The following is a 13,663-nucleotide window of genomic DNA, read 5'->3' on the forward strand; positions in this document are numbered from 1 at the left end:
ATTTGAAAACCTTCAGAATGGAATCGGTCCGACTCTACCGATAAAGACAAGTCGGTCACGTTTAAATGTCTAAATTTTAAACTATTTGTATCTAATGAACCGATAAACGCTTATTTTACAAAGCAGTGTTTTTAAATCAACTTTTTGGTGACGAAATTATCAACAAATAAAATGTAAAATTATACATTAAACTTTGTATTAATATTTAAATTAAATCCAAAATTCGAAAAGATACTTAATATTTCGGTTACTGACACCAGGGGGTCAAACATCTCCAGTAAGGAAGTTCACAGGATTTCTTTTGCAAATGAACTTGTCCGATAATGTTCGACGTAATGTTTTAGTTCGATAAGCCTGGCACAAATGTAACTTCTCTAAAACGCAACTAAAGCTCCAATTTCGTCCAAAATAACACTTTCTCTAATATTGTCGGGTACATGTGGTTGCGGAATATTCATATTCCATGTCGCAGATAATTTTCGGAGAACACGTTGAAAACAACCCAAAAAGTCACCGACTTTGACTTTACAATATACACGAGGTTTTATTACCATCAAATGAAGATCCAATAATCGGTATTTTCCTGTTGTCATAGGCCACCTTTTTAATTTTTCGTTACCAAAAACAATACTAAGCCGAAAAATTCTACTATGTTTAACAATTAGTTATTTTTATTGAACCGATTGCATAAACATTCCGAATCATTACAAGTCGACTCAATTCAGGTTTGATCGAAAAGTCTGTTGTCAACTTGTCATGGATTTGGTCTTTTTTAGCGCGTTTATGTACTGTAAATTCTTATATTTTTTTCTTACCTGAATATGACGATTGAAATAAATGTAATTTTTAGATCCGTACGATAATATTTAATAAATTAATATTTATTTACGATATGATCCTATTATTCGTTGGAAATATGAATATCTTTGGCTGACTATAAGCTTGAACGTTAAATCTTTGCTTCCTAGAAAGTATCTTTTATGATGAGTGCGACAATAAGAATAAATTACATTATTTTTATTTCTTAATTGTCATTTTTAACTTTAAAAGTTTATGAGATGTTTGACAATTTTATACTTAACTTGAATGAGGTATAGTTGTACTAGTGATGTCGAAATCTATTAACAAATAGACTACACTAAATGTTAAATATTTTCAATATATAAATGGTGTTAAGTTGAGAATTAAGTGGGCATATCTAAGACAGCTATTTAAATACGTCATTAAGTAGAATATTGATTAATTGGAGAAATAACGAATGTTTCATAAATAAACTAAATGTTTTCGGTTCAACAGGAAATTGACTGCTATAAGGCCAGGATTTAACGTTTTATTTTATAATTAGTGATTGAAATGGAATCATGTTTTAAAATTTCGAATTTTTTATAACCAATAATAAATACCTTTTTAGTAAATTTCGAGCCTTATTTCAGTTTGCCACATATGAAAGAAATCGCATATCCGTTACAAATATCTTCAAAAATAAGCGTTGTTATTAATAGTTTGTTTCTTTTCTTCAATAAGCTCCAGCCTCATGAAGTGTTATATTTTTGAGATTCGGATTTCGTTGTTAGTATAGAACGATATGGCTTGTCTCTCAATAGAAGAAATTCCTTATGATTTGGAAAGTGGAAGTTATACCCGGGATATGACTGAGCCACTAAATAATTATGCTTGCCAACCTTTCAGCGAGTCACAAGTTGTTAGGAATAGAGATCTCATCAAGGCGTTTTAGAAGAGATACGATTCTACAAAGGATATAAACATTTGTTTTGAAATCATCGATTCTCGAATACTGTCCAACCTGAAAGAAACCAAACAAAAGTCAGAAGTGCAAGGAATTAAGAACATGAAAAAGGTTTTTCAAAGAAATACGCGAGGTTCTCGCGCGTGAAATCCCGTTATCCGGAGAAGAATGAGAGTTAGTTAAATAAACCTTTCAGCTATCTGAGATGCGAAACCATACCTGTTATCGAAGATATTCATTCGAGGCTTAGCGTGAGTAACTTTGCGATAGCAACTTAGGTTTGGCGACTGATTTATCTTCGATCACAAAAATACAAATTGCAGTCTTACAGATAGTTTGGCTGAACAACCTTTCTTGAAGGTTTTGAAAGCTGACCAGTTGTAAGCTACTCATGATGGACAGATGGACTTGTAAAATCTATTAAAAGAGGCACTTACAAGTCCTACGAGGCCAGAAAAAATAATGTCAAAACTTAAAGACAAAATATTATAATAAGGATTTTCGCGTAGATTTCCAGGACCTCGGTTTATTTATTTCTGAAAACCCCTACATAGAGCAACCTAACGACTTTTTGGATATAATAACATAACTTCCATTCATTTATTTTTCCAACAACCACTTAAAGCTATTTGATTTTTAATTGGGTACATTTCCATGAGTTCTTTTATTTACTCCTGATCACACGTAAAAATAGAAACGCACAAACATCCCTTTAGAAAGTAAAGCCCAAACACCTGCTCAAACATAATACCTTTAGTAACATAACATGATTAATATAACATTTTGGCCTCTATAGACAAACCATAATTGTACCTCTAAAAATTGTATGCAACAGACAGACACACAATGAATAATCAAGGAAGTTGAGAACTTCTATTAAGTGTTATAAAAAAGGATCGTCTTGGAATTTATTGACTGCCACTATTTAGCTCTTTAAATAGTTTATACCCCAGACAGACAAACAAATAATTATAGAAGATGAAGTTTATTCTTTTGAATACTATAACCATAATTAATTTCAATTCTAATAACAATTATAATGAAAAGTTTCGACCTTTATAGACTTTCCCTAATTATTTGCACAAATTATCAATGAAAATAAAAGCCCCATTTTTCGGGGATAAATAGTTTGATACGCTCGGCGAAGATAAAAATCATTTGGGGGGGGGAACAGCCTGCAACGTTCGATGTTACTATTTACCGCCGACTTTCGGGGCTTCGTTCTGGTTATGGTTGAAGATATTTACCCCCAAACACTGAAATATAGGGTTAAATAGCAATTATCGAGTGGAACAAACTATTTAAAATCGAAATTGTGTAGCTCCGACTTTCGGGGGTAAATAGTCTGGCCCGCGCGGCCGTTGCTATTTACCCCCGAAAGTTGAGGATAAATGGCCAAAATCCGAGCCTCCACTATTAACCCGCAACTTCGGGGGTAAATAGATACTGCGTATTATTTTTGCATCTCTCAATATCTCTGTTCCAAGCAGTGCATTATGGAGGCGATTCTACCTTGTTTATTCTAGTAATTATCGGTTTTAAGATCAATTATTGTACTTTATTCTAATATTTTTCGTTTTTGTGCTATCGATATTCAGTATGGTAGATCCAATGAGTGGCATTATTGTAAGAGTCAAAACTAATCCAATAGACCTGGTTAGGGACCAAATACAAGTACAAAATGCATCATTGCCATTATATCTAACAAATTGTGTTTCATTAAAAGGTGTATAGGCTCAATTCAATAAAAGAAACAGTGTCAGCCTAATGGAGTAAAGAAAATTGTGATTATTCACAAAAGGGTTGTCGGCTAGAATGACGCAGAGTTGTATATCTTCCTTCTCTGTAGTTTTATGATATGAAGCTTTAAAGAGATGGAATCTTTATGACCGATTCAAAGATCATATCCGTTGGTGACCCCCAAGGTCATTCTGTTCACTTTTATGTTGTAAGAATGATTAACTTGGTTGTTTTTCATATTGCGATACACAGTAACTAGGCCTAAAACAAATTAGCTATATATTAAACAAAGACTAGACGTAGACTGATTAGAACAAAAAGTATTTATTCTGACTGTTTCAATGGCGCTCTGTCAAGTTCCCGTCCATCTTCATTCAACTTCCTGTTACACTATAATTTGATTGGTTTAACTTCATGTCCTCAGCAGTTTGTTGGATGAAACTCATATAAAAAGTTGATAGAAATGCCTCCTTGTTGTGAAAATGTGACATAAAATGGTTTACACAACGAGGGGTGGCGTAGTCTCAAAAAAGGTAAAAACGATACGCCCTCCCCAACCTGTTGGAACTACACTATAACCAAGGCTTTATATTCAGTAACAACAATAGTGTAACGCGAAATTGGGTGTAAATTTTTCAGAGGCGAGCCAAAAGTATTCGTTTAAACCTATTTCAACGTTAGGACTATCAATAATTATGAAACAAAAACTATTTTATGAAGTCTGGTATGTACTTAATGTGTAAACTTTAACAGTGAAATTGATTTAACCTGGAGTTAATATTAAAAAAGATTAATTTGAATCAAGCTTCTCATAAGTATTAAAAATAAGTTTAAAAAAATTAAAGATTTTGTATCTGATTTTGCGCCTTGGCTCTAAATAATTATATATTCCCTTAATTCCACCATGTATATAAATAGTAAACTCGTTAAAATTTGTAATTTTTACTATAAATTTAAATTAAATTTTGGAGTTTTAAATTGAATATATAAAACAAGTATATTAGTGCACATGCCTGTAATAATGCAGAGGTGGGCAAAATTTGTGAGCGAATTCCGAAATGAACGCTCTGATGTTTTTTATTTGAGTGATCAAGTGAGCTCAATGCAGGTGACGCTCTTTCTTCAACTAAGCCAGCTCAGGCCGAGCGCCAAAAAGTTATCTCAGTCACTGATCGTGCAAGGCGCGTTGAGCGAGATCGGCCGATCGACGTGCTAGCCTGCTCACTTTTGAGCGCCGCGTCGTCTAGCGGCCAAATAGTTCGTTCAATAGAAAGCGCTGGCGCTAAGTCGAGAGAGATCTACCCGAGCGAGGGAATGCTTTTTTTTATGGCTGACGGATCTCATTCACGGTGAGCGACCGGATGATTGGTTCAACCACAACCGTTCACTTGGCGGGAGGCCTACGTTTCAATATTCTTAATTTTTTATCATCATAACATATTTTTTAATTGTTATAATCAGTGACGGGATGAATATTTTTCTTTAATTTCTCATCGATTTAAGTGTTCTAAAATTAAATAAAAAGCGGAACAGAGGGTGCGAAATATTAACTTGAAAAATTAAAAAAATATTAAAAGTAATATTAAGGAATACGAAAAACAATTGGATAAGATAGACCGCAAACCAGGGATAAGATCTGTAAAATTATATTGCACTATTTTATTTGCACTATTTTATTATGAAAATATATCATCCGTCAAGATTAGAGATGAGCGGGCGCGCCACTTTTAGGGGGCTGAAACGCCCGCGGGCAGAGTCCCTATGGGCACAATCCCTGTTAAAGGGAATATAACCTCAGGTATTTGGTGTGGAACAACAACGCTTGCAGCTCTGGCCGCTCTTGCCTTTGACTTTAAAAATGTTTGGCGCCACTGTACAGGGACATTTGAAAAATTTAAGGGGTCTTCCGTAAAGATTGCTTTGCAGGTTATATTCCCTTTAATGCTGTTTAAAAAACGTAAAACGGGTCTTATTTGGCTACGGGCTCTTGCGATATCGGGCTTTTTCCCGAAAGTATTGTTTTTTGTCAAATGCAGGCCCCAATGGCGCCTGTAAGAATACATTTTGCAGGCAGATAAGCGTTATTGTGTATAATATGTTTTTTAAGTGAAACTACGGGTCTATTATGGGGAGTTCTAATAAGTGCGGGCGGTTGTACATGTACAGTCATACATGTATAAACTTGTATATCAAATAATATTTAAAAAACGAGGGCAGACGCCTGTGCTTTGGAATGCAACGTGGTTTTCAACCGCGATAATAAAATTATATTACTGAAGCCCGCGATTATAAAATAAATATTAATGACCAAATACCTCGATAATTAAATACTATTATTCTTTAAAGCTTTCTGATCACATGGACCAAATTATCAGAATCATTAGGGGGCCCAGTTCAGAGGAGGTGAGACTACGAACCATTTAAAGTTTGAATCGTCAAAAACGTTTAGAGATTATAAATATATAAGACCCGTAGCCAATATCCTGCATTCGCGGATCCTCTAATTATATCTGGGAGAGTCAATTTTATCCCCTTTCGTTGTGGCTTTTGGTCGGTCGAGTTGGGGATGCCCAAGTATTAATTTGGGGACGCTGAGCATCAGTGGCGTAAATAAAGGGCCCGCAGACAAGGTGGCGTGGGTGGGCCCCTGGAGAATTAGGTGCCCCAAAAGATTGAAAAAAACCTTGTTCCTACGATATAATGTTTCACCGATGTTCCCCGCGAACCTTGGATACGCAACTGCTGAGCTTGTGCCTCAGACAAACAAACATTTCATGGTTCGTGCTCGTGAAATGGTTCAAAGGTGTTAAAGGTTGGTTTTCACTAGCGCGAGGATTTCAAAAGTGTATGGCAACGTCGTGGCGTTTTGCCCTTGGTAGTGAAAACTAGCCTTCGGGGGAAACCTTTGATTGTTTATTCGTCGATCTCAAAAATAATATTGCGCGTGAAAATACGTCGCCATCTTAGGGTCTAAAGCTTTCTTAATAAGCTTAATATACCTCGAAATGTAGATGTGGTGTCACGCGCAAAAACGTAATTTTACGATCGGTCAAATACCAAATAAAAGCACTAGATGGCAGGAGCTTTACAATTTAGAAATTTATTTTAACACGCTTCGCGCTGTTTTGAATAATACTTTACTGACGAAATGTTTTGTTACCAGAAGTGAATTATAAGTTTTTACCTCCAAATGATAGTTTTTTAACTAATCACATCTCGACCGTAAATTGAATAATTAAAAAAATATTTTTACTATTGCCATTAGAAGGGAAATATAGAGCCATTCTAGTGTACAAAAGTGTAATCAAATTCATCACTTATAATTTTAAATAATTTTAAAAAGATTAAAGATATAAATTAAAACTAAACCTTCTCTGAAACCTGGTCTTATATCATTTGATTTATATATTAATTGGCAAAAAATTTCATTTTTGAGCGCTGTAGCCACGGGGGGACACCATGGGGATTGCCCCCTCTAAAATAAATCTTGCCCCCTCAAATGAAATTTTTATTTGCCCCGACCTGCCCCTAAAAAGTATCCTTCGCCCCCTCAAACCTTTACTTGTCCCTTCTATTTTAGTTCTCATTAACACGTCGAAATATTAATTAATATTTTAATAAATAACGACGATTTTCCATGTACAATGTTTTGTAGCGGGTTTAGACCTTTTTCGTTTGCTTATATCTCGCCCACTTTTATAAGAGTTGTCTGCTTCATAAAATTCTCGAAACGCACGAACTAATTTTACTAACCCCGAATTTTGGGCGACATTTACTCTTATGGCGGGGGGGGGGGATAAATATGACTTTCAATTTACACATCGCTACCTTTTAAGAAATTGTATATTTTGACAAATGAAAATATTTTCCCCCTTAGAGGAAAATACTGCCCCCTCATTGAAGATTTTCTGGTTACGGGCCTGTGCGCCCATGTTTCAAATTGCTTTAAAAAATAACGGCTAATTAAAAGTCGATTTAATCTGGAAACTGAGACTCATATTTTAGTTTCAAGGGGGGGGGCAATGCCCCTTTCCATATCCAAATGATGTCCCTGAACGGAACGTCTAAGTATTCCGTCTCATAAAATAAACTTTAAATATCGTCTTGTTTCTAGTAGTGTAGTACAGGCAAGTTTCGATTTACATCATTTATTTATTAATATTACGAATTAATATGTAATCGCTATAGCAATGACGGTTTTTGCATTGTTGTAGTAGCACCGTCTTGTGACTGTTAAATTTGTACGTTACAAGCGTGCGCCCAATATATGTTGCTATTTCATAATCCTACCCGAAATATGTGAGCGCACCGTACCCAATTAGCGGCCCACGGAGGTTTGTAGGGTTCTATCCCGCGCCTGAAATATCCCGCGAGCGTAGCACCTTATGCCAACATACGCTTCTTTCAATGAATCAGTGAACCTGCCCGTGCCGCTTTTATTTTTTCTGATAGGGAGTCCGTCCGCCCGTTTTTTCAAAACGCAAGGCTTTTGAAAAGTCCGCCGGCATAAGCAACTGGTTGACCTTATTCGGCCCGCGGGCTTTGACGAATTTCGGGTGGCCCGCTCATCTCTAGTCAAGATATTGAACGACGGAACCCCTTCCAGATTGCATGTTACCACTGTTGGTAACAGGCTCATCGAAATCTCGGGGACTCGATTGCTGCAAACATTTTTCTATCGCTATTAATAAATGCTAGTGTTTTATTGTCTACTAATGTCATCACTGGTCGGATTGGAAGGAGAGTATCGATTTTACCAAGTCTCCCCGGATATTTTCCAAGTCACAAACTATACCTGAGTTTACCGACTATCCAAAACTTAGGGGGAGCCTCCCACGTCCCCTAAGGGACGCCTCTAAAAATAATGATTATAATATTGTTATATATTGTTGATGTAATTGTTCAACGAAGATAGCAAAGCTTCCAAATGATGAAGACGCATATAAAAATACGAAACTGATTTATTTACATATGTATACAGGTTTACATGAGAACGAGAAAATGAAAACTGAACCAATTTACAACAGTTATATTTACAATGTTAAAAAACGTATTCTCGGGTAAAAAAAACACGCTCCCGATAATCTTGTAGGGTAGATATAAAACGGGTAAAGAGTCATCATCGTATTAAACTTCAACACTCTCCCTCGATGAAGACTTTGATAGTGCGACCAGATTCCTTTTCTGACGAAGACAAATGAAAGTTTCTGTTGGAAGACCCTTCGTAAAGATGTCGGCTAATTGCTCTTCGCTTGGTACATAGACAACGTCCAGCTTCCCGCGGTCAACAAGTTCTCGAACGTAGAATTGGCGAATACTTATGTTTCGTCCGACGATGAAACTCAGGGTTGCGGATCAGCTTGATCGTACCGGCGTTGTCGACTCTTAGTACTGGGACTTCGTCATTCGAAACTCCAATGACTGCCATGACTGACTTTATCCATACGACGTCTTTCGCTGCCTCGGTAGCTGCCATCAGTTCTGACTCGGTCGTTGAAAGACTGACTGACTGCTGTCTCCTGCTAGCCCAAGTGACCGGAGTGGAGCCCATGAGACAAACTAGACCAGTAGTAGAACGTCTGGTCTTCTCGCAGCCACCATAGTCAGCATCGGAATAAGGGCCTAAGGAAAGGACATCGTCTGATCGATATAGCAGCCCGAGATTCGTCGTTCCTCGTAGATAGCGACATATTCCTTTGACGGCGTTCCAGTCTGCGATCGTCGGGCTTGCCATCGCCTGAGAGGCACGATTTACTGCGAACTTTATGCCTGGTCTAGAGCCCATGGCGGCGTATCGAAGGCTTCCCATTGCTGATGCGTAAAAGGTCGACGACTCGAACGGTTTCTGATCTTCAGCGCTCAAACCAGGAACCATAGCTGGTGTCTTTACTGGTTTACACTCAGCCATGTTGAAACGTTCCAGGACTCGTTCAATGTAAGCGCTCTGATGAAGAAAGACTGACCCATCCCTCGTGACATCGATTTGGAGACCGAGGTACGTTGCTGCCGGACCAGTGACGATTTCGAATTCCTCGCTGAATTTCTTTAAGAACTCATCAATTGTTTTATCGGAATCTCCGGCAACCAGCCCATCATCGACATACAAAACCAGGATCAGGAAAGTATCGTCAGTCGAATAAACTAGAGGCAATGATCTTCGTCCGAGCTTATGTGGTCGAAGGTGGTGCTTTGGGTATAAGATCTATTTAAAAAAAAATCTGAAACCAAAATCTTGAAGAGACTTGTCAATTTTCTCATTCCAACATCTGGGTGATTGTTTTAGACCGTAAAGAGTTTTCTTCAGTAACCAAACTCTACCACTTCCATCTTCGAAACCCTCAGGTTGACGTAAGTAAATCTTCTCCGCCAGAGTACCATGGAGAAAAGCCGTCTTGACGTCAAATTGCCGCATGCTGAGTTTCTTCTGGGCGACGATGCTCAGAAAAATTCGTAGGGTGTCGAAGCGTGTTACTGGAGCAAATGTCTCGTGATAGTCCAACCCTTCTCGTTGAGTGAACCCCTTTGCTACGAGTCGTGCCTTGTGTTTGGCGACTGTTCCATCTTTTGCGATTTTCGTTCGAAAAATCCACTTGTTTCCGACGACTTTCTGACCCTTCGGAAGATCGACCAACTGGTAAACTCCAAGTTTCTTCATGGCTGCGAGTTCTTCTTCCATCGCCTTATCCCATTTCGCATGGTCGACGGATGAGCGAGCTTCCTCGATGTTCGTAGGTAGCAAGTCGCAAACCAAGAACGCCTTGTCTTTTGAAGGTGAACATGCCGTGCAAGAAAGCGGCTTTAACTTCGTTCTATCTTGGAGAACAGGACCCTCGGTCCTTGTCGTCTGAACTGAATTCTGTTTCTTAGCAGTAGTAGACTGACCATCTTTGGAGACGGGTATGGAGGCCACGTCTTTTGGTGATCGGATGGACCTGGAAGTCTCGTTTGCTCTGGATGTATCTTCGTCGTCTGATCTCTGATCTGAGCTGTCATCTGATAATGAGGATGAAGTTCCATCAATTTCCTCAGCGTCTTCTTCAGCAACATCAGGCTCTCCCTGAATAGCGACATCTTCAAGAACAACAGGCAGTGTCTCCATGATAGATTTCTCGGGATTAAATTTCAAGTCTCGAGACCGAATAATGTTGCCGAGTTCAGGTACGTATACTCGATAACCATCGCCATTTTCTTCATATCCAACAAGAAGTCCCTTGAACGCTTTCCTTGACAGCTTTCGCCTCTTCTCCTTTGGAATATATAAGTAGCATTCGGTACCAAAGACTCGAAGATGCTTTATCGATGGCTGTGGCTTGCCAGTCCAATGTTCGATAGGCGATTTCCCTTTTATTCGAGTAGGTGCTGTACGATTCAAGACGTAGGTCGTAGTGTTGACTGCTTCAACCCAAAGTTTTGGAAGTCAATCCGGCTTCTAAAGCAGCATCGCTCTGACGGCTTCCATTATCGTCCGATTTTCTCGCTCTGCCACTCGATTCTGCTTGGGCGTATAAGGCATCGACGTCCGATGATTTAGATCAACTTCTCGTGTCACTTGACGGAATTCTTGATTAACATACTCAATTCCATTGTCAGTGACTAGTTCTTTAACTGTATGCTCATAGTTCTTGCACTTCGCAAAAAAGTCCTTCAGTCGATCGACGGTTTCTTACTTCTGTTTCAGAAAGTATGTGACTCGAATACCAGTGTATTCGTCCTTGAATAGAAGATAGTATCCCTGTCCACTCAATGAAGGAGTCGGAGCGGGTCCCCACAGATCCGAATGAATCCGTTTGCCAGGTTTCGTTGCTTTGTCTAATCGAGTGCCAAATTTGTGACGAGACATCTTTCCATATATGCATCCTTCGCATTGGTTGCCTGCGGAATGTTCAATGACTTCGTAGCCGAGTTTCTTCAAGGTAGATGTGACATGGCGACGATTCTGATGGCCAAAGCGTTCGTGCCATATTTGCAGACCTCCTTTCTTGTCATTCTTAGGATCAGCGACCAAAAGTACTGAATCTTCAGGCTTTTCAATCACTACGTCCCAGCGATAAAGGCTTTCGACTTTGCCAGGAACTAGAAGTATCCTTCGCCCTCTCTTCATGAGTTCATAGATACCACAAGCGGTGACGACGTGGCTTTAAACTCGAAGTGCGGATTGTGACTCATCGCTGCCTTTTAGAGAGAAAACGTTGCAGGCAAAATCGTATATGTACCAAACATTACGTATGGCATACAATTCGCTTTCCGACTCTGTAACTGATCTGGACATCCCCTTCACTGTCTGATAGCATTTCGGCCTTATTCCCAACCTGGAGCCTAGCTGGATTCTCGAACTTCTTGTAATTGATAAAGTTTGTAGCATCATTTGTTATGTGCTGGGTCGCTCCTGAATCAAAATAACACACAGCCGTTGGTGCTGTATTGGCAAGAAAACCACTGGATACGAAGAGACCTCCTCCTATAGCGTTGCCGGCTGATTTCGATGTCTCTCCAGTTTTGTCGGTAGCTGATTTCTTCTTAGCAGCTTTACAATTCCGATAGATGTGGTCAACGTTGTAACAGTTGTAATATTTTGTCTTGTTTTATCGAATCCTGGAGTTATCGGCGGAAGCTGTATTCAACTTTCGACGAGACACAAATCCAGAAGATTCTTCGAAAACATTACCATCCCTAGTTACTCGACCAATCAGAAGACGCTCGAGCTCAGCGACGGTCTGTTTTTCGTCGGGCAGTATGTCCCATAACGTGCCAAACTCCTTGTACTCGTCTTGTGGAAGTGACTCGAATATGCAAGCGCTTAGAATACTTTCGTCGAATGATACGTCTCTTTCTTTGCGGGCTGTCATAAGAATGTCTGACCAGAGGGAACGCATCTGGGCAAGATGAGTTGTCATGTCGACATACGGCGACTTCGTTGCTCGTATAAGCGTGGCTAGGAGTCTTCTTAGGCGATTCGACGACTTTTGCTCAAAGATCCCCGAAAGCTTATCCCACATATCTTTTGGCGTATCGCAATCCATGATCTTATCCTGGACCTTGCTTGTCAGCGACGACCAGATTACTGAGCGGACTGTACTGGATGCGATCTCGTACTTTGTTAATTCTTCGTCATATCTGGTCATCTCTACGGACGTTGCTGTTGACCCAAGTACTTGTGGCTCAAAAATTCGACCAGTAATGACACCGTAGACTGGACGGATAGTCAGAACATCCACCATCTGGCGCTTTTAGCTTCTCCAGTTCTCAGGATCAGTTAACTTTACGACCTCGTGACGAAGAAGACCATCCATCTTGCAGTCAGGAAACTGAGTACTTGAAGCAATACAATTATTAGCGACAGAACCACGTAGTACAGCATCAGAATCGTATCCTCGTCTTCATCGTGGCGCAGTGGAAGCGTGATGGGCCCATAACCTGTTGAAGTAATTGTTCAACGGAGATAGCAAAGTTTGCAAATGATGACGACGCATTTAAAAATACGAAACTAATTTATTTACATATGTACAGGGCTACATGAGAACGAGAAAATGAAAACTGAACCAATTTTCAACAGTTACAGGCGATTATATATACAATGTTAAAAAACGTATTATCGGGTTAAAAAAAAACACGCTCCCGATAATCTTGATATAATACGGGTAAAGGGTCCTCATCGTATTAAACTTCAACATATATTAACATTTATTAATTTGAATATTTGAGCGACATTCTTACTAGCAGACGCTTCCACTTCAGACCACAAGTGGCGGGAGAGACGTGAGAAGAATCGTGGGACAGTTCTCGGCGGATCACCAAGCGAAGTGATTACGATTTATTGTCGCGCCCACTTTATGTATAAAATAATACTATGGTTATTAAAAATAGTTAACGATATTTCGTTTAGTTAATCCAATCACGGTACCCACAAATACCACAAATATAATAACTTATTTTAAGGCGTTTACAATTATTTAAAGCCTTCAATATGTTTTCCCAATTCTAATACGTTAAGTCTAGCAGGTTGCCCACAAAGTTGAAATTTCTGGTTTCAGCGTTTCTAATTAACCTATATAGAGAGTCAACAATGAAGATGGCGTCAACGGTCACCGTCGGAGTACAAAAACCTATTTTTTCCTTGGGAAAAAAGGGGATGTAAAACCATACGAAGGTACTTTTTGACCTCTATGCGTAGTGACG

General features: G+C 39.0%; 1 protein-coding gene and 1 pseudogene across 1 annotated transcript; both read right to left on the reverse strand.

Annotated features, from left to right (window-relative positions):
• Window positions 1-8,771: 8,771 nt before the first annotated feature.
• Window positions 8,772-9,395, reverse strand: LOC149943317 (uncharacterized; annotated as a pseudogene).
• A 2,311-nt stretch (window positions 9,396-11,706) lies between these two features.
• On the reverse strand, window positions 11,707-12,705 carry LOC149943318 (uncharacterized). The gene is made up of 2 exons (XM_090175648.1): window positions 12,153-12,705; window positions 11,707-12,011 (listed from the first exon to the last, which is right to left on the reverse strand). Exons 1-2 carry the CDS (start codon window positions 12,703-12,705, stop codon window positions 11,707-11,709), a joined length of 858 nt encoding a protein of 285 aa, XP_090031774.1.
• Between the last annotated feature and the right edge of the window lie 958 nt (window positions 12,706-13,663).

This window comes from Leiobunum rupestre, chromosome 5 (assembly GCF_980474605.1).
Source record: "Leiobunum rupestre chromosome 5, qqLeiRupe1.1.hap1, whole genome shotgun sequence".
NCBI classification, from domain to species: Eukaryota; Metazoa; Arthropoda; class Arachnida; order Opiliones; family Sclerosomatidae; genus Leiobunum; species Leiobunum rupestre.